This window comes from Schistocerca piceifrons, chromosome 1 (assembly GCF_021461385.2).
Source record: "Schistocerca piceifrons isolate TAMUIC-IGC-003096 chromosome 1, iqSchPice1.1, whole genome shotgun sequence".
In the NCBI taxonomy this organism is placed as follows: Eukaryota; Metazoa; Arthropoda; class Insecta; order Orthoptera; family Acrididae; genus Schistocerca; species Schistocerca piceifrons.
The window spans coordinates 512,618,814-512,641,503 of record NC_060138.1 but is presented as its reverse complement, the minus strand read 5'-3'; the positions used below and the strand labels follow the sequence as shown (position 1 = coordinate 512,641,503).

The 22,690-nt window shown below is 43.4% G+C and overlaps 1 protein-coding gene across 1 annotated transcript in view; it reads left to right on the top strand.

The window, feature by feature from the left end:
* Nucleotides 1–22,063, top strand: part of LOC124743033 (putative fatty acyl-CoA reductase CG5065) — a 126,074-nt gene extending 104,011 nt beyond the window's left edge. Inside the window, exons 7-10 of the mRNA XM_047248836.1 lie at nucleotides 48–150; nucleotides 8,363–8,590; nucleotides 11,956–12,219; nucleotides 21,707–22,063. Coding sequence (XP_047104792.1) covers nucleotides 48–150; nucleotides 8,363–8,590; nucleotides 11,956–12,219; nucleotides 21,707–21,830 — 719 coding nt within the window. The 3' untranslated portion in view covers nucleotides 21,831–22,063. The remainder of the gene's footprint in view (nucleotides 1–47; nucleotides 151–8,362; nucleotides 8,591–11,955; nucleotides 12,220–21,706) is intronic.
* The last annotated feature ends 627 nt before the right edge of the window (nucleotides 22,064–22,690 follow it).

The window sequence follows — 22,690 nt, the reverse complement described above, 5'->3', positions numbered from 1 at the left end:
GACGCATTCATCATGTTAAACAAAACTATTTAATAGAAAATTTTCAGGACCTGTTGGACCAATACGAGACAGATCGACAGTTTTCATAACACCACGTCATGTGAGACTTTGTATCAGCACTATAAGCTGGAATCCAAAACATAGCCCAAGGTATGGCGATATGGGAATTCTCTAACGAAGAAATTCAACACACAGCGACCTGCCGGAGAAGTGATGTGCTTAGTCTTCTAGGATAGGCAGGATAGGTGTACTGGAGTCTAAAGCAACTGTCAATCCAGAAGCTACAAGATGACAGACTAGGCTTAAAGCCCAAATTTATAGTGCCGCGCCAGAGACGAAGACAAGCTATCGCTTGCAACACAATAACGGTAGTACTCACAACAGTTTTGCGACCATTGCCAAGCCTTGCTGAAATGTCTTACCACTAAAACTGTACGGTCTTGAGTTGGCGCTTTCACAGTAATATGTCTTTCGACCTGTGAATACCTCAGATAGCGTCGTCGAAGCCCTAAGACAGTGGCTAACCTAAGGTGGTTGTTTTTTACAGAGAATGATAGGCAAGTTCTTGTTCATCGTTGGTAAAAGCGTATAATGAACGTTGTGACTGTGCAAAAATAACAATACGTATCTGAAATCTTCCTCTATGTAACTGTGCAGCCCATCTCCGAGTCATTAATGTTTTGAGCCAACATTTACCTGGAAACAACCAAATCAATCCTCAACCCCTCAGACATACACTGAGCCAAAACATTATGACAGCCTGCTTTATAGCGTATTGGTCCGCCTATAGAACGCATTACATCAGCGATTGTGTGTGACATACACTCCTGGAAATGGAAAAAAGAACACATTGACACCGGTGTGTCAGACCCACCATACTTGCTCCGGACACTGCGAGAGGGCTGTACAAGCAATGATCACACGCACGGCACAGCGGACACACCAGGAACCGCGGTGTTGGCCGTCCAATGGCGCTAGCTGCGCAGCATTTGTGCACCGCCGCCGTCAGTGTCAGCCAGTTTGTCGTGGCATACGGAGCTCCATCGTAGTCTTTAACACTGGTAGCATGCCGCGACAGCGTGGACGTGAACCGTATGTGCAGTTGACGGACTTTGAGCGAGGGCGTATAGTGGGCATGCGGGAGGCCGGGTGGACGTACCGCCGAATTGCTCAACACGTGGGGCGTGAGGTCTCCACAGTACATCGATGTTGTCGCCAGAGGTCGGCGGAAGGTGCACGTGCCCGTCGACCTGGGACCGGACCGCAGCGACGCACGGATGCACGCCAAGACCGTAGGATCCTACGCAGTGCCGTAGGGGACCGCACCGCCACTTCCCAGCAAATTAGGGACACTGTTGCTCCTGGGGTATCGGCGAGGACCATTCGCAACCGTCTCCATGAAGCTGGGCTACGGTCCTGCACACCGTTAGGCCGTCTACCGCTCACGCCCCAACATCGTGCATCCCGCCTCCAGTGGTGTCGCGACAGGCGTGAATGGAGGGACGAATGGAGACGTGTCGTCTTCAGCGATGAGAGTCGCTTCTGCCTTGGTGCCGATGATGGTCGTATGCGTGTTTGGCGCCGTGCAGGTGAGCGCCACAATCAGGACTGCATACGACCGAGGCACACAGGGCCAATACCCGGCATCATGGTGTGGGGAGCGATCTCCTACACTGGCCGTACACCACTGGTGATCGTCGAGGGGACACTGAATAGTGCACGGTACATCCAAACCGTCATCGAACCCATCGTTCTACCATTCCTAGACCGGCAAGGGAACTTGCTGTTCCAACAGGACAATGCACGTCCGCATGTATCCCGTGCCACCCAACGTGCTCTAGAAGGTGTAAGTCAACTACCCTGGCCAGCAAGATCTCCGGATCTGTCCCCCATTGAGCATGTTTGGGACTGGATGAAGCGTCGTCTCACGCGGTCTGCACGTCCAGCACGTACGCTGGTCCAACTGAGGCGCCAGGTGGAAATGGCATGGCAAGCCGTTCCACAGGACTACATCCAGCATCTCTACGATCGTCTCCACGGGAGAATAGCAGCCTGCATTGCTGCGAAAGGTAGATATACACTGTACTAGTGCCGACATTGTGCATGCTCTGTTGCCTGTGTCTATGTGCCTGTGGTTCTGTCAGTGTGATCATGTGATGTATCTGACCCCAGGAATGTGTCAATAAAGTTTCCCCTTCCTGGGACAATGAATTCACGGTGTTCTGATTTCAATTTCCAGGAGTGTAGATTAGACAAGTCCTTCGGAGGTTTGCCATGCATGTGGCACCGGATATTTACATACAGACCACATAATTACCCTAAATTACGGTCCTGTTGTTAATGGGAGCGGAGCTAGCGCCTGATAGCATCATGGACGTGTCGAGGTTGCTATCACTGTATGGAGAAAAAAGACAAACATGAAACGATGTATTGTAAGAAAATGAAATGCCTACAGCCGTCCTTACGGTGTTTATTGTGTAGCTACCAGTTTCGACGCTTCAGTGCACCATCTTCAGGCCTTAGTTGATGCTGAAGGGATTATCACAATATGGTTATCGCAGTGTGAATATGTGCTGCATCAGTGATGTTGGCCACTGATGCAGAAAATACATTGTTCGTGATAACCCCTTCAGCATCAACTAAGGCCTGAAGATGGTGCACTGAAGCCCCGAAACTTTTAGCTACACAATAAACATCATACGGACGGCTTGAGGCGTTTTATTTTCTTACAATAGTGAACGCCCTTGGTCTCCAAGACCTCCAGTCAAAAAGATGGACTTACAAAAACTTGAGACGGTGTAGGTTATCCACAGTATTGATCATGTAATCCACAGATAACATGTTGCTTAGATTACCAATGGAGGTCCCAAGAAATCCTAGTGAATTGCCTCCACAGCGTAAATCGCCCCCAAATGTCTGTGTCCAAGGTTCGGTGCTTGTTTCGAGCAGCTATTCCCTAGACGAGGACGTATCTAGTTACGACCATGGACCTGGTGCCACAAGACGTGTGATTCATCCGACCAGGCAAAACGTTTCCCTTGATCCACGGTCCAATCTAGGTGATCCTGTATCAATTGCAACCGTTATTGGCAATGTCGTTTGCTGAAAGACGAGCATTATTATATTTATACAAAACGGTTGACTCAGTTTTATGGGTGTATATAATCAGATTCCCTCAAACAAAAAACCACCCCTCAGTCATAGATTTCGTTTACCTTTCACTGCCGCATTTTTACTTCACAGAATTACTTCATTTGAACATTTAATCACATACACAACGCTTAAAATTTTCCTTTTCACTTTTACTCAACGTGCTTTAGAATTAAATCTATACTCGCACCGCCTCTAATGACCTCATTGTGGATGGGAAGTTAAACACTAAGCTACCTTCCCTCCTTTCATTCATTCACTTACTGCTTTGGGCCCAACCATCCACGTTGACCATTCCTCATGAGGCACAAGCGTGTGCAATCTTCCAGGGTTTCCCCTGCTGTTGCCATGTACGACTACTAGAAACCAACTGTCTGCTAGCTAGCCTCCGCATGGAGCTGTGCATGTTTCCTGTGATAGTCGGATGCTATTTTCCCTGTCAGGTTTCCTGCACTGGACAGCCGTGAGTCCTGTTGGGCGTTTCAGGTCACAGCCTGTAGAGCGGAAACTCTACCAACGCCAATTAACCCTTGAGACAAAATAGAATGTCACGCACCAGCTGGCCAATCTGCAGTCGCTCTCAGAAGGTTTCAATGAAACTATTTGGTGGAAAAATTTGTCAGTTTCACGATGAACTGCATATCATTTCGTTAATGGTCGTAGTCCTTGTGGTATTTCCAGATTGGGTAAACTACTGCAACAATTTCAGAAAGTTTGCAGTGAAAAATAGGGGTCGCAATGAATATGTGGTTGGTGCATGTTAGTTCATAAGTTGCTCCATTTGAAAAGTAGCTAATATATTGAATTATTCTTCGAAACTGGAAGAATCTTGCTGTCTGTCCCCAATACTGAGAAAATGGATTGTATGTAAAGCACTCCGTCCCGAACGTGCGCGCCATCAAAAAAGCCGTAATGAAATATGTGTAACATTTCTAATATCAGATAAACGGTTCGAGATATCGAAACAAGGTTCTGCCAAATGATAGTGTGCAAAAAGATAGTATTTAGCACTGTGATTAATATGCGAAATTTCTTCATCTAATGTGATAGTCCAGGAACTACAGATTTTTTCAACAAAATAAAATATTTTTAAGAGCCATTAATAGCTGATGAACGGATAACTGCAGTGGATTTGGAACATTTTAAGTGCAGAAATTATTTTTACACGGAGACGAGGAATTTTTGTAAACTACTGATCTGTCCTTCCCTGACTTACCAGTTCTCTGATACGTGGTTCCAGGGTTCTGTCACAATATGAACAGCATCAGAATGTTAGAGAGATGAATATTTATAAAATAGGCTGAACGTTGATAAAAGAAGCAGATCTTAACATGGAAATAAGAGAACTTACGTATTACCCAGAACTTGTCATTGATAACACTCCTTTGGAGAAAAGTACACGTAAAGAGAAAAGAAGTATGGGGAAATAATTTGCTACTTCTCTTGAAATTTCGGCGGAATCCTGGACCCCAGTATATTTTTAGTAATGAATGATATGGACTGAAACTGAACAAAGGCTTTTATTTCTGTATCGCAGTTATCTAAGAGATACAAAAACAGTTAACAGCACGTAGTATGCCAGCACATAGTATCCCTGAAGACAGTGAAGAATTGTACTTTTTACCCAAAAACAATTTTTGGTTTGTGAAAATTGTTGATAACCTGTTCACACCCTACTGGTGTAGTTGCTTCAGTAGCAATGGGAAATACTATCGATCACAGTGCTGCCGAAGCGGCGTTACTAAACACAGCCTTCCGAAACGCCTTCACAAAAGAATACGAAGTAGACATTCCAGAATTCGAATCAAGAACAGCTGTCAACAGGAGTAACTTAGAAGTAGATATTCTCGGAGTAGTGAAGCAACTTAAATCACTTAATAAAAGCAAGTCTTCCGGTCCAGACTGTATATACGAGTCAGGTACCTTTCAGAGTATGCTCTCCATACATAAAAATCATACACACCGCTCGCTCGACGAAAGATCCGTACCCAGAGACTGGTAAGTTGTACAAATCACACCATTATTCAAGAAAGACAATAGGAGTAATCCACTTAATTACAGGCCCGTATGATTAACGTCCACATGCAGCAGGATTTTGGAACGTATTATCAATTACCTCGAAGAGAACAGTATATTGGCTCATAGTCAACATGAATTTAGAAAACATCGCTTTTGTGATACACAAGTAGGTCTTTACTCACACGAAGTACCGAGTGCCGTAGACAAGCGATTTCAAATTGTTTCCGTATTTGTAGATTCCCAGAAGGCTTTTGGCAGCGCACCTCACAAGCGGCTTGCAATCAAATTGCTTGCTTATGGAATACCATCTCAGTTACGCGACTGGATCCGTGATTTCCTGTCACAGAGGGTCACAGTCCGTGGTAATTGACGGAAAGTCATCGAGTAAAACAGAAGTGATTTCTGGTGTTCCCCAAGGTAGTGTTATAGGCCCTCTGCTATTCGTTATCAATATAAATGATGTAGGAGACCATCTGAGCAGCCGTCTTAGGTTGTTTGCAGATGATACTGTCATTTATCGTCTAGTAAAGTCAGCAGAAGATTAAAATAAATTGCAAATCGATTTAGAAAACTGCAAAAAGGAACCCATTAAACTTCAGTTATACGATAAATTATTCAAATCTAAAGTCCGTAAATTCAGCTAGATCCTAGGAATTACAATTAAGAACAACGTAAATTGGTTAGATAATGTTGTGGGGAAAGAGAACCGAAGACTGTGTTTTATTGACAGAACACTTAGATGCAACAGATGCACCAAAGAGACTGCCTACACTAAACTTGTCCATCGTGTTTTGGAGTGCTGCTACATGATGTGGGATCCTTACAAGATAGGTTTAATGGAGTGCATCGACAAACTTCAAATAAGTGCAGCACGTTTTGTATTAGAGAGAAATATGGGAAAGTGTTACGGACATGAGACGGGATTTGGGGTGGCCACATTAAAACAAAGGCGTTTCTCGTTGCGGCAAAATCTTCTCACGAAATTTCAATTGCCAACATTCTCTTCCAAAGTCGAAAATATTTTATTGACGCCGACTTACATAGGGAGAAACAACCTTCATAATAAAATAAGTGAAATCAGAGCACACACAGAAAGATATAGGTACTCATTTCTTTCACGTACAATTCAGTTGCATAATAGAGAATTATTGTGAAGGTGGTTTGATGAATCCTCTGCCAGGCACTTAAGTGTGATGTGCAGAGTATCGATGTAGATGTAGATGTAAATGTAAATGTCGATGAATAGTGCGCTAGATATGGGTGTTTCGCATATTAGTCATATGACAGAATACTCTCCTTTCTATGTACCATTATTTTCCAAAATGCAGTTTTGATGTCTCAAACCATTTGAGATATGAGGAATATTAAGAATCTTTTACTCTTGATTTATCGCTGGTGTGTTTGACTGAGCAGGAGTGCCTTACATAGAATCCGTTTTCTTGAGATTGGTGATAGATACCGGTGTCCTTCCAGGTTCAAAGTCTAATTCAATATGTTAGCCACATTTCGCATAGAGCATTCTATGACATGACATACACCTAATGCAAATTCACAGTGAACCCTACTTTTCAGTGCAAACTTTCCGAAATTCTTGGAATAGTTCACTTAATCTCGAAATATTACAAAAACTATGCCCATTAACAAAATGATAGGCAGATATCGTGAGAAAGATTACGGGTCAGCCAGCTTGAGTGCCTTGCCTCTAACGCTGTTAAGCAAGCCTGCTACCTTCCGCACTGAATCTTACGCCATATGAGAGCTTGGGAATATCAGGTAGCTGTCTGCCCTCCCTGCAAGAGAACAGTAAAGCGCGCCATCTTGTCGGCTTAAAGCAAACATTACTCCTTCCGAGATAGGCTTTACTGCATCTCATGCCCACAACGTCACCACGCAGTAGATTATCTCGGGGTGGCCATGTTGTGGCTTGTCGCTGTGCATTGAGGTGACAGAAGTCATGGGATAACTCCTAGCACCGTGTTGGACCTTCTTTTGCATAGGACTCAACAAGTCGCTGCAGGTCCCCTGCAGAAATTTTGGGTCTTACTGCCTCCACAGCAGTCCGTAATTGCGAAAGTGTGTCCGGTGCAGGGTTTTGTACACGAACTGACTTCTTGATTATGTACTGTAAATATTCGATGGGATTCATATTGGTGGATCTGGGTGACCAAATCATTTGTTCAAAATGTCCAGAATAACCTTCAAACAGATCATGAACAGCTGTGGACCCCATAAAAATTCCATCGTTGTTCGGGAACATAAAGTCCATGAATGACTGTAAATGGTCTCCAAGTAGCCGAATATATCTCCAGTCAATAATCGGTTCAGTTGGACCAGAGGACCCAGTCCTTTCCACGTGAAAACAGCCCACAGCCACTACCAGACTGCACAGTGCCTTGTTAACAATTTGGGTCCATGGGTTCGTGGAGACTGCGCCAGTCAGACCCTACCATGAGCTCTTATTAACTGAAATCGGAAAACATCTGACGGAGACCACGGTTTTTCAGTCGTGTATGGTCCAACCGATATGGTCAAGTGTCCGGAAGAGCTGCTGCAGGCGATAACATGGTTTTAGGAATGGTATTTGTCGCTCGCCTGCTGCTATAACCCTTTAACACCAAATTTCGCCGCACTGTCCTAACGGATACACACGTCGTATATGTGGCTATTTCACACAATGTTGCTTGTTTGTTATCACAGTCAACTCTATGCAAATGCCGCTGCTCTTGGTCGTTAAGAGAAGGCCATCAGCGACTCTGTTGTCCGTGCAGTGGTAATGGTTGAAATTTTGTATTTTCGGCGCAATTCTGGCACTGTAGGCCTCAGAATAATGAATTACGTAACGATTCCCGAAACAGAACGTCGCCCGCGTCTAGTCCCAATTACTATTTCGCGTTCAAAATCCGTTAATTTCCATTGTGCGGGCATGCCGGAAATCTTTTCACGTGAACCACCTGAATTCAAATTACAGCTGTACCAATGCACTATCCTTTTATACCTCGTGTTCGCGATACTACTATCATCTGTGCATATCACTATCCCATGACTTTTGTCAGCTCAGTGTAGTGCTGAAAAGGGCCGCGGAGTTTATCAGAGCTGTGAGCCACCCAAGACCCTAACCCGGCCCTGCCCTGCAGCACAGCTGTTGGAGAAACGCGCTCAGGGACTGACCTCGGCTGCGGTGTTTTGCCGGCAGGGAGGAGGGCGTGCAGGTGTACCACGCGACGTCGGGCGCCCGGCGGCCGCTGCGCTGGGGCGAGTACGCGGCGCTGGTGCAGCGCGCCTGCAGGAGGGCGCCCAGCCGCCGGCTGGCGGCGCCGCCCACCACCTACTGCCGCGCCTGGCCGCCCACCGCCGCCCTCACCTTCCTCGTCACGCACCTGCTGCCCGCTCTGCTCCTGAACGCCCTGCGCTGCGACCGGGGGTAAGCTACACCACTCCTAGCGCCCGTGGTTACCAGAATACCCGCTAGATGTCACCACAGAACAAATTATGCGAAGTGCAAAGCCCGTGTTACAACACTAAAACAGAACTGCACTAGCGCTCGTAGCGGGCTCGCAGTGGACTTAGAGTATGGGAAAATATGGCGCGAAAATACGTATTCTTGCTTTGCGAAATACCTGTATTAGATGATAATATTTTTTTATGTATGGGTGGGCCTCGTAGTCTTGTGGTCAAGTGTATACTTGAAAACGTTTATGTGATCTTGCAAAGAAATATTCTCGCCTTCGAGAAATCTCAATCAAACAAAAAGATTAACTTCCCTTAGCTGGGGAACAGTCATGTAAAATTTTGTAAATGACATCGTAAATTTCAACATATTCTTTTGGGTTTTTCATATATACTTTGCAAAGTTCTAATTTTCTTGCCATACATCACGGAGACAAATAACACAGAATGCGCACTCCATAAATTGCAGATACACAGTTACTTAAAATAAACCTACTCCTAATCGATATAAGTGTTACAAGTCCTATAACGTTAGGTAGCCGTACGGTAAACAGTTTTCCGTTAACGCTGGCTCAACTAGCGAAAGTTTAATTACAGCCACCCTGATGATGATGATGACGATGATGTTTGGTTTGTGTGGCGCTCAACTGCGCGGTTATCAGCGCCCATACAAATTCCCAGTCTTTACACAGTCCAATCCCGCCACTTTGACGGTTGATGAAATGATGAGGACAACACGAAAACCCAGTCCCCGGGCAGACAAAATCCCAAACCCGGCCGGTAATCGAGCCCGGGACCCCGTGACAGCCACTCTGTATCTGTATACCGTCTATCCCTAAAGTGATCCCTAGACTGTCAGTAATACTGTGCAATATTTCTTATTGCACTGTATTACTGACCATCTATGTGTGGGATTGAAGGTGGTTGCAGTACTGCATATTTTGAAATACAGTGTCGGATCTACTGTCTGTTCTCTGAAATCTCTGGCTAATACTTAGACAGCTTTATCAGCTCAGCCCCCTATATTATTTGTATTGCACTATTTGTTGTGTTGTATAAACAAAATCGTCGAAATTACTTCGTAATCTGTGATACATGCTTCATTTTAGATTTATTGGAAGGCCAAGGTTCTCAGCCGTATGGAGTCTAAAAGCAAATGTCTAATAACTGTCAGAAGGAAACCGAGAAATACAATATGTTATTAAATATGTGGAAATGCATCCGAAAACAGATAACCTATAATTAGTGAAGCAGTTACCTTCATTGTGGCCTAGTTAAGGGAAATGCAGCGGAAAGCAGAGCTCCAACTGACGGGCTTCTGGAGTCAACAGTTTGATATATTTGATGCCATAAGTTTTTACAAGGGCAATATTTTCCTTCTGATTGAAATTAAGTATTAAATAGGTACATATGCAGATGATAAACTGATATTCATTGGACAAATGTATTATACTAGAACTGACATGTTAGTACATTTTCACGCAATTTGGGTGTATCCATCCTGAGAAATCAGTACCCAGAACAACCACCTCTGGCATTAATAACGGCCTTGATACGCATCGGCATTGAGTCAAACAGAGCTTGGATGGCGTGTACAGGTACCGCTGCACATGCAGCTTCAACACGATACCACAGTTCATCAAGAGTAGAGACTGGCGTATTGTGACGAGCCAGTTGCTCGGCCACCATTGACCAGACATAGGGAGAGATCTGGAAAATGTGCTGACCAGGCAGCAGTCGAACATTTTCTGTATCCAGAAAGGTCGGTACAGGACCAGCAACATGCGGTCGTGCATTATCCTGCTGAAATGTAGGGTGTCGCAGTGATCGAATTAAGGGTAGAGCCACGAGTCGCAACACATCTGAAATGTAACGTCCACTGTTCAAAGTGCCATCAATACGAACAAGAGGTGACCGAGACGTGTAAACAATGGCACCCCATACCATTACGCAGGGTCATACGCCAGTATGGCGATGACGAATACACGCTTCCAATGTGCGTTCACCGCGATGTCGCCAAACACGGATGCGACCATCATGATGCTGTTAACGGAACCTTGATTCATCCGAGAAAGTGACGTTTTGCCATTCTTGCACCCAGGTTCGTCGTTGAGTACACCATCGAGTCGCTCCTGTCTGTGATGCAGCGACAAGGGTAACCGCTGCCATGGTCTCCGAGCTGATAGTCTACGCTGCTGCAAACGTCGTCGAACTTTTCGTGCAGATGGTTGTTTTCTTGCAAACGTCCCCATCTGTTGACTCGGGGATCGAGACGTGGCTGCACGATCCGTTACAGCCATGCGGATAAGATGCCTGTCATCTCGACTGCTAATGATACGAGGCTGTTGGGATCCAGCACGGCGTTCCGTATTACCCTCCTGAAGCCATCGATTCCATATTCTGCTAACAGTCATTGGATCTGGACCAACGCGAGCAGCAATGTCGCGATATGATAAACCACAATCGCGATAGGTTACAATCCGACCTTTATCAAAGTCGGAAACGTGATGGTACGCATTCCTCCTCCTTACACGAGGCATCACAACAACGTTTCACCAGGCAACGCCGGTCAACTGTTGTTTGTGTATGAGAAATCGGTTGGAAACTTTCCTCATGTCTGTACGTTGTAGGTGTCGCCACCGGCGCCAACCTTGTGTGAATGCTCTGAAAAGCTAATTATTTGCATATCACAGCATCTTGTTCCTGTCGGTTAAATTTCGCGTCTGTAGCACGTCATCTTCGCAGTGTAGCAATTTTAATGGCCAGTAGTGTAGTATTTTAAGCCTTCTACAACAATTGTCCACGTCTTCATCACGATTAAGCTTATTGACTGTGGTGACATACACGTCTTCATCACGATTAAGCTTATTGACTGTGGTGACATAGCACTTCTGAAGTTGTCTTCAAATGAATTTCTTGTAACCAGATAACCTAAAGTGTTTACAGGCGCTGAGCTGAAAAAATATTGTCTCTCAAAAGACTGTCCTTTATCTTATCTAAGAGTGTAATCTTTTGCAAAAGTACATCAAACGAGCGTATTCTCAGAAAGTATCGTTAATCATTTGGCTTGCTTGTTGTCAAGTCACGTAGTAAATTTTCGTGTCTCTTTCCACCCATCTAAGCTGCTTCATTCCTTCCCACTAGCGCAAAGACTCATCATGGACCATATAACTGATGGTGTCCGTATGCGCCGTGGTTGCTCCTCCGAGATTTGACGTGAATTTTGCACAACATCACTTCGCTGTTTGAAGCCAACCATCAATATATTGTACAATGTTATAAACCCAATATTACAGACAGTCTACGAGCTTGTTCACGCTACGTGTCGTGTTGTCGCAGGCTGCTGCAGGCGCAGCGGAAGTACTGGCGCGCCATGTGGCGTGCGCGCTTCTTCTCGTGCCGGGACTGGTGTTTCCGGACTGGTGCCGCCGACAGACTACGTGCCCGCATGTCGCCGGCCGACCTCCGTCGATTTGCTGTCGACGTCGACTCTGCTGGCGTCGACTGGGAACGACTCTTCAGCGACTCAGCGCTCGCCGTGCGCCGCTACGCGCTGCGGGAGGACCCCGCCACCATACCGGCCGCAAGGGCGCGCATGCGCAGGTACCTCACCCCGTCTGCATGCATTCCAGCTCTGACGACTAAGTCTGTATTTTCAATACTACCTCAGTCTAGTATGACAGTCGCGACACTCCGCAACACTCCGCCTTCTTTTTGTTACCCACTGCGATTGCAGCGCGCCAAGTGGCCAATAAGTTATACTGTTGAGTTCGGTAAGATCTTGCGAAAGCGAAAGAGAATATTAATTGTTTATATTGGTCTATAGAATGGTTTTTACAAACGGGAGTCTCTGGAGCGCAATACATTGCAGTAACAACAAAACAACAACAAACAAGACACCACATTTGACTTGTTCTAGGTTTTCTGACGGCCTTAGGAAGTATGAACCGCTACATTACAGAACAGTTTATTTGCGATTTTCTTCTAAACTACAAATATTTGCTGGAGAACGTCGCGTCTCTAAGAACAAAAAATTGCTAGTAAACAGCAAAAGACCTGACCTTCCGCAGAAAGGCGTTGTACATCTACTCAAAAGCGTGAAGCTTACTCCGCTACGCTTCCAGCCAAAGCGGTGTGTGTGGAACATATGTAACGCATATGGAATGCAATACCTACATGATTTAATGTAGCAGGTAATCTGTCACAATTGTAGATGAAAGAAAAACCACACAGATGTGATAATAAAATAACAAAATTAATAAAACTGTTTCCAAACACAGGAGAAACCAGTTCCACAACTGTTGCTGCACTGTGCCACAGACGACAAGAATCTTCAACATGTTGACTTTGGAAACAAAAATAATTCCGTTAACAAAAATATTTATGTGTCAGAAAGTGGAGTGAAGTGTAAGACTGAGCGAAACATTAGGCTCCCAACAAAGGAGTTACATGTCAAGGACAGTGCCTGTCATAATAATAATAATAATAATAATAGAAAAAAAGAAATATATTCTTCTCACACATGAAATCTGTGTTTATATTTCCTTGTTTTTAGAGGATTACGCTGCAATTATACATACATTCGAAAGTATTCCATCATTACTAACTTGTAGCTAATGTCACTGAATAAAGGAATTTCGGACGTTCTCACATGTATTTCATGGTCATTCATATCTCTTGATAATTTATTAACGCTTAAAACGCAAAAATTTAGTAACTATTTCGCTCATTAATTAGAAAAATGAGTAAAAAGTTAGTTTCACTTTAAAGCTGCTTTCTCGCCGCTTGGGGGGATGGTGTCACACCAAAAGTCAGGTGGTAACAATTTTCAAAGCAGTGAATGTCGCGACTGTGTATGTTAGACTGTGGTACTGTGAATTATCACAGTTATAACACTCATTGCCGCCAGAGTGGTTATAGGCTCAAAGCAAGAGCGACAGTAGCGCTCAAAGCAGTAAGAAAGTCACAATGTTTACACGAGGCTCCCAAAACCGAATTTCGTAAGCCAATTTCTCAATACCGCTTCTGGTTTGTCATGTAAACACTTCAAAATCTAGAAATCCGCATCTAGTTGCCGCTTTTCCAATCCCACAATCGATATTCGCTACCATGTAAACGCAACTGGTTTTGAAACGTGCTTTGTTCGTCAAGTTACGTCTTGTTTTCAGAATATTAAGTTAATATGGACTTATTATCACCGAAGGAGAAGTATAAACATTATACTGTCCATGAAACTGTCTACATTTAATGTTTAAGTGAAGAGATATAACGATTGTGTTAAGTCACTCAGAAACTGTATCAGCTTCTTTCCAGACGCCATATTTAAATGGGCTTGCAAATACTCTTCAGACCTTCACATGTAAACACGACAGTGAAACACTGTTTCCGAAATTCGGTTTTCGTCTTCCGGAAGATGTGTCGCATATAAACGTACTGAAGTGAATTTTCCGCTCATTGTAAATCAAAGCTCGATTTCAACAGTGATTGTTCCTAGTCGGATGTTTCAGAAGGAGGCCGTAGGTGAAACATACCCTAAATCTGCACTAACTGAAGTTGTGTTTCTGGTGAAACTTAATATACTTCAAGCTATGTATAAAATTGCTTGAAATTATCCGTTTCTTTCCGTAACGATCTCATAAGTTATAAGTTTACCAGCTTTCTTCCAGTGGTTCAAGTTTACGGTTTGTTTTTATAAATTAGCCCCAGCGTAGTAACATTTATTGGAAGACAGAAGGAACACTTATTCGTAGCGACATATTAGGCTACACGCCCCAGTCCGCCACAAACCCGATGTTCCAAAGCCCGATATGAGTGCACTTTTCAGCTTACTTTTAGGCAGTTTCTTTCAAAAGCAAGTAAAGTGTCACAGTCAATGTATAGATTCAAAAGGCCTCGATACAGTTACCTGTAATTTGATTTACCAAAGTGGCAATATTCTAATTTATATTCATTAGTTAATATAAATAAATCGATAATATTCAAGAGAAATTTTCACTCGGAAAAATCTAAATTCTAAATCTGTTCAGAAAATGCATTATTTTGATACAAATATGAATCACATCCTGTGCAATTTTGATTTGGACGTTCTTGCAGTGATTTTAGTTCCTGTATGTTAAGGTGTTCTGTCCCCATGTCAACCCAGTTCAGACAGTATATTATAAAAATGATTTGCATCTGTACAAACCGAAACAGACTGAAGAATGTGATTCACTGAAGATTAAGCTTCAGCGTCATTCAAAGTTATAGAAATTTTCATTTACTTTATAACACACATATTCTCTGCCATAGCAATGACGTCACAATCCACTGTAATAAATGAAGCCATCACAGCTGAAGGTGGGCAATTGTGGCGGAGGGGTGAAATTCATACAGAGACGTCTGGTAGCACGACCTTGGTTCGCTGCGGGGCCGTTTCTACCATTAGGCAAGACTAGTTGGCCACCTAGAGCGGCAATATCTTAGCAGCGGCAAAGGGAGAGAAAAATTAATTTCAAATCATATGGGGAGAAATATTGAGCAAATGAGGAAAAAAAAGGAAAAAGAGGAAAAATTGAAACATCGATCTATTTTCTCAGTAGCATATGGAACAGCTACTAAATAACTCTGTACTTACCTTGATGAAAATTCCTCATTCCAAAAATATTTCAATGAAAACAGAAATGAAACAACACCACGGTTATCCGGTATAGCATAATTTCTAAATTCAACGAAATGTTAATTCGCACCAGAAAACAGTTCCACATCTTTATTAAACCATTTTCTTGCAATTGAATAAAATAAGTAATTGATGCCAAATTCGATTGCAGTAGTATATTCAGTTGAGTTCTAGTTTAAAATGTTGAGCACAATCTTCCTGTTTCAGTTATTTTAGGAATTTCAAAAATGAGAAAAAAATAAGAAATTGAATCCTTTTGTTGTCCTCAATCAGTTTTAAAGAAACGGAGGACAAAATTGAGGACTGTCCCCAGAAAATGACGTCAAACCACCTTAGTTTAGTGCTAAAAAGTGTAATAGCAGATTTGCATTGTTGTGCCGTGGTATGTTGATGATTGTGGAGGGGGAGAGGGGGAGGGATATCAGAAAGACAGATGCTAGTAAAAAAAAGTGGGAAAGTCATTTTTCAATTCTCGCTAAGGATGGCAAAACGCCCAGGAATCTGGTTCGCTGCTAAGCCTCTTCGAGCACTACACGTTTATCAATCCTTCGTGGGTAGTTAAAGTCTTCCATATTGGTTCTCGTTTTCTACTAAAAATAAGTTGGTTTCATAACACTCTCTTTCAATATCACTGTAAATTTTTTATTCTCTTCACAAGGTTCTGGGCCTTTTTGAAGTATACCTCCTTCTCTTGTGTTTTTGAGCAGTGTATTCACTGTTACTTGTTGAAATCAATTGCAGAACTGTCTTTCTCCTCTCTCATCCCTACTGTGAAGTTCATATTCTCCCGTTACTGCGTCTTTTATTTCTTCCCCTATGACCACTTTCTAATCGCACATAATTATCTGATTATCGTCTCCCTTTACATTCTGGATCACCTGTTAAATATCCTCATAAACTATCTCTTTCCATTCACCATTTCCTTGAGACATTGTTATGTTACTTGGCTTATTGTTGTTGCTGTTGGTTCCCTTTCAGTTCTGGAAAGAATAATCCTATCATTGAATTTTTCAAAGTAGCTCACTCTGTGCCCTAGCTTCCCATTCATTAAGTCCTATGTCGGTTATACTATTCTCCGCTGTTTTTGATATTGCCCTGTATTCACCTTCCCACAAATCCCTATCTTATTTCCATTTCACCTTCCTGAGCTCCATTTTATCTATAGTAAGCCTTCGAAATTCCTTTTTCACTTTTTCCAATTTGCTTTTTCTTTTGTCTTGTGACTGGTTTGATGTGGCCCGCCACGAATTCCTCTCCTGTGCCAACCTCTTCAGCTCAGAGTAGCACTTGCAAATTACGTGCTCAATTATTTGTTGGATGTATTTCAGTCTCTGTCTTTCTCTACAGGTTTGCCCTCTACAGCTCCCTCTAGTACCATGGAAGTCATTCCTTGATGTCCTGTCAATCCGTCTCTACTCCTTGTCAGTGTTTTCCACGTATTCCTTTCCTCTCTGATTCTGCGCAGAACCAGCTCATTCCGCACCTTTATCAGTCCACCTAATTTTTAACATTCGTCTGTAGCACCACGTCTGAAATACTTCGGTTCTCTACTGTTCCTGTTTTTCCATAGTCCATATTTCACTGCCATACAATTTCCCTAGCACATCTAAATATCTGACATATCACACAGCAGTAACTACAGTGTTAACGTCCTGTTGACTATTCAGTCTTTTTGTCATGGTTACCTCCCTGCTGACAGTTCCCTATTGAAGAGCTGACAGGGTGAAAACCCAGAATATTGTGCCAATGTAGTGGATGTGGCGACAACTTTTTCTATTATGTCCTATGGATAAACATGTCCTATGGATAAACATGATTTTCAGCACAGTAGTTTCCATTGCCTCCTGCGACCTCATGTTGTTCATCATTGCTGATACTTCTAGCTTTTAGGGACAGTATCCCAAACCAAGCACAAGACCGTGCCCAGGGTCTCAATGCACTTGTCTGCCTCCTTGACAAAACTTTGTGCAGATTAACATTGGGTGTACTTAAAATGGAATAATAGATTTCCACATTTGCCTAGTTCACAGGTAGGAGGCTATTATCGGGGTTACAAATGGAGCACAGCATTACTCAGGGCCAGTGCGTTATCAGCAGAGACTGTTGTCTTATCTTTTCCTTCAAGAGGATAAAGTGAAATACTATACCACTATAATATTACTTCCTTTTTGTTTGTTATCACCAAAGGAAATTTCTGCTAAGTTGGGTATAGTTTATAAGGGGGAGCTCAATTCTCAGCTGTTATGGAATGAGCAACTAAATCCAGTCGTGTCTGCTGGTCCCTTACTGACAGTTCAGGAATACTGCAAAACTACGGCTGCTGAATAAAATGCACAATTTAGTTTTGAACAGATGATTACTAAACATGTACAGAACATTTTATATGAACAATGGAGTATGAGAAAGCTTTGTGAGAGATTGGTGCTGCATTTATTATAAAAACCAGTTTCTCGGCCATGTTGGACTGTGGATCGAACACTTCTTCGAATAAAGGAAACAACTCTTAAAGCAATGACGGTAGAAGTCTAGAATAGAGCCAATGGCGTACTTACGTGTTTAGTGCAGGACTGTTGCCAGGACTCGCCATGAGGTATGATGGGAGCGAAAGAAGCTATGTCAGCTGCTTATATTACACTCCTGGAAATGGAAAAAAGAACACATTGACACCGGTGTGTCAGACCCACCATACTTGCTCCGGACACTGCGAGAGGGCTGTACAAGCAATGATCACACGCACGGCACAGCGGACACGCCAGGAACCGCGGTGTTTTCCGTCGAATGGGGCTAGCTGCGCAGCATTTGTGCACCGCCACCGTCAGTGTCAGCCAGTTTGCCGTGGCATACGGAGCTCCATCGCAGTCTTTAACACTGGTAGCATGCCGCGACAGCGTGGACGTGAACCGTATGTGCAGTTGACGGACTTTGAGCGAGGGCGTATAGTGGGCATGCGGGAGGCCGGGTGGACGTACCGCCGAATTGCTCAACACGTGGGGCGTGAGGTCTCCATTGTACATCGATGTTGTCGCCAGTGGTCGGCGGAAGGTGCACGTGCCCGTCGACCTGGGACCGGACCGCAGCGACGCACGGATGCACGCCAAGACCGTAGGATCCTACGCAGTGCCGTAGGGGACCGCACCGCCACTTCCCAGCAAATTAAGGACACTGTTGCTCCTGGGGTATCGGCGAGGACCATTCGCAACCGTCTCCATGAAGCTGGGCTACGGTCCCGCACACCGTTAGGCCGTCTTCCGCTCACGCCCCAACATCGTGCAGCCCGCCTCCAGTGGTGTCGCGACAGGCGTGAATGGAGGGACGAATGGAGACGTGTCGTCTTCAGCGATGAGAGTCGCTTCTGCCTTGGTGCCAATGATGGTCGTATGCGTGTTTGGCGCCGTGCAGGTGAGCGCCACAATCAGGACTGCATACGACCGAGGCACACAGGGCCAACACCCGGCATCATGGTGTGGGGAGCGATCTCCTACACTGGCCGTACACCACTGGTGATCGTCAAGGGGACACTGAATAGTACACGGTACATCCAAACCGTCATCGAACCCATCGTTCTACCATTCCTAGACCGGCAAGGGAACTTGCTGTTCCAACAGGACAATGCACGTCCGCATGTATCTCGTGCCACCCAACGTGCTCTAAAAGGTGTAAGTCAACTACCCTGGCCAGCAAGATCTCCGGATCTGTCCCCCATTGAGCATGTTTGGGACTGGATGAAGCGTCGTCTCACGCGGTCTGCACGTCCAGCACGAACGCTGGTCCAACTGAGGCGCCAGGTGGAAATGGCATGGCAAGCCGTTCCACAGGACTACATCCAGCACCTCTACGATCGTCTCCATGGGAGAATAGCAGCCTGCATTGCTGCGAAAGGTGGATATACTCTGTACTAGTGCCGACATTGTGCATGCTCTGTTGCCTGTGTCTATGTGCCTGTGGTTCTGTCAGTGTGATCATGTGATGTATCTGACCCCTGGAATGTGTCAATAAAGTTTCCCCTTCCTGGGACAATGAATTCACGGTGTTCTTATTTCAATTTCCAGGAGTGTACATAGCCAGTGAGAGGGCAGCAGGCAGATGTCTTCTGAAGTTATACATTCAAAAGAAAGGGTGAAAAATTGCTGTAAATGATTATTATACATGTAATTACTCCCTGTTTCAGCTGTTTAAACTGTGCTAGTATCTGCAAACCAAGGACAGCGTCGCAACCCATGATGTATTTCCCTGCTCCATGTTGCTATGCCTTCGTTCTGTGCAAGCACACCGAGTCAGTGGATCAATGTTTTTTTAATTAAACCATGGGAGGTAGCAGGTGGATCAATGTTTATCAATATATCGACCGTGGACCTCAATTATGAGTTCACATTGATCCACAGACCTTCTCTCATTATTTCATAAAAAAACGTTGTTGATCCAGTTACTCATTGTGCTTGCGCAGATAGATTGTATAGTCATTTCACCACAAGATTATATATATTTTCGGGTCTCTGCAATTAATCCATGAGACATGCACCAACGGACGATGTCAGTGTGCAAAACTAAATCACTTAATTCAGCCCATTTATAGCACTCGATGTCATAATCACAAAATATTTCTCTTTAAACTCGCTAAAGCAACGAACAGCAGTAAACAAGACAATGGTTCCAATTGCGCTGCTAAATATTCATTGCCTCTGTTCTTGCCTCTCATTGGTTATCTCAAAGAATTATCTCATTTTTATCAAAACTAGACATAATTGTCTTACCGGGATAGCCTCTATCGTCCTTTGAATAAAAATATGGCATTTCAGTCTTTGATCGCTATTTTATTTTTATTTTCAATAATCGGTTTCAGGCAAGCTGCCCATCTTCAGATCATATATTATAGTTACAGAGTAACCTGTCAGTACACAACTATTGATTCGCTGTCAAATAGTTCTGTACTGACAGGTTACTGTGTAACTGTAATACATGATCTGAAGATGGGGAGCTAGCCTGAAACCGGTTACTGAAAAAAAAGGAATAGCAACCAAAGACTGAAATGCCATATTTTTAATTCTCTCATTGCCTACATGAAAGAGATGCACTGTCAACCTTTAAGCAGTAGATAAGCAACGCTGTGACTGTCACTGTCCCTGATCTACCGTTTAGCTGCAGTGAGTGGACGCCAGCTAGATGCACTAAAACAATCAAAGGCAATGTCGATTTTGTCAGCAGGAATGTATTGGCCGATGTTTTCTGAGACGCCAAGTGATATTTTTTATTGCTTACTTTGCAAATAATAAAACAATAATAGGTAAACACTATTTGTCTTCTTTGCCAACTGGATAGAAAAACACATCAGAAAGAACGTTTTTATGATAGTAGTAGTAGTAGTAGTAGCTTTATTCACCCGTAGATCTCTTTTTACAGGGATATAGGACATGTCAAATGTGCTTGTTGAATGTGACACAAATGGTTTGAAACAAGATTTAAATTTTCCTGGATATTGCAGGTAATGTCTCCTTATCATATCCATTCGATTGTTTTCATTCAAAAACATATTTAAATTTACAGAGGTTATTGAGAACCCCACACATGATGTTTATGTGATGTGTGTTGTATACAATAATTTTCCAAATCGTTCAAATGGCTCCGAGCAGTATGGAACTCAACAGCTGAGGTCATCAGTCCCCTAAAACTCAGAACTACTTAAACCTAACTAACCTAAGGATATCACACACATCCTGAGGCAGGATTCGAATCTGCGGCCATAGCGGTTGCACGGTTCCAGACTGAAGCGGCTAGAACCGCTGGGCCACAATGGCCAGCAATAATTTTCGCTACTTCCCTTTTTTTAAGGGATATCCATAAACGCATTTTTTTGCCGTTACCTTTGGAATGTTAATATGCTATGCTGCAATTTCAAAATTATATATCATGAGAGTTATATAATCATTAATGACTGGTAGTCTATTTTCAGACAATTCTTCATACTGCTAATCCTCAGTGGTCTGAAAAGAGACCCAGTTTTTAATGCCTTTTATAACTCTGTATAGCTTTCTCCAGTTCGTAACTGAACAGGAGTGGTGATGGTGCACCCACTGTCCAACTCATATGTTGATCTTGAAGGGCTCAGAGCAGCTGGAATGCCATTTTAAACTTCTTAGTAGTCACGATTACTCTCATTATTGCCAGCAATTATTCATCAGCTATAGTTTCAGCACGACTGCTAAACATATCACTGTTGATGGAACTAAACTATTGTTGAAGCCAGCAGAATTTATACACCTTTTCAGCCTCTTAGCATGCAGATTAACAGTTTTTACATTGAGACTTTCAGCTATTATTATTACTATTATTATTATTATTATTATTAGTAGTAGTAGTAGTAGTAGTAGTATTAGTAGTAGTATTGTCATTCTTGTTGTATTGTTCTTGTTACTATTATTAACCATCATCATCTTTTAGGCTGGAGGTGACCTTCTGGTTGGTGGCACTGTGCATTGCATCAATGCCACTACTGCTGTGCACAGACATTGTAGTAGGTGCCATCTGCTCGGTGCTGGTCATCACATTCCTGCTCTGGCTGTGACATGAACCACCACCACCAGACAGTCAGCTCACCAGCATCTGTCTCCTGCCTGGTACCTGCATTCATACCCACCGTTGATACCAGCATCGACAGTTTTGGTGAATACTGTCTGTCAGCTGTCACTTTGGTAATTGTGAAGTGTACTCATGACAAAAGTTATGCTTGTATTTTGCCCATCTGTATTGTAATGTATTCTTAATGGCTACAGTACAACCTGTTTTATCTCCTTAATATTTCAAAGCTTGCAATTTATTGTTGCCCAAACATTTCAACTGAAGGCCAGTGTCATACGTGCACACTAGGGAAGATGTTGGCTTATAGCAACTTGTGTGTATCTGACTGTGATAAGGAGATCGAACAATAGTAACATTCCAGCCAATAAAAAGTGGCACAAGGAACTGAGTGTTCTACTGGGAAGTAGACAGTGCCAGTTTATGGCATCAAAACAGATAACGAGGTGGATATGTGCAGCTGATGTATGAAACAACTCATTTCCTTATGTTTCATCAGTGCATGTGGTGTTAAAGTAGGTCTTAAGGCTTAGCACGGATGTTTCACAATCTGCTAGTTTGTAAACAGCACAGACGCTCTCAAAGTCTCTCAGACAATTGCTAAAGACTGGATTCCTTAATGCGGTTTGAAACCATCCATCAAGCTATTTCACATTATCACACTTTACCAATCTCTGCCCTTGAAGTGGGATCCTGTTGCAACCACTAGGTCTCTGTTACATACAAATAACACTTCAGACATTTTGCTTGAATTTTTTTATTACTTGGTTGCAACCCTGTGCTCAGCTCCTATTTCAAAAATGTAAAGGTAACGTTTTTATTTGTGAGGTGACAAATAGCAGTTTGGGC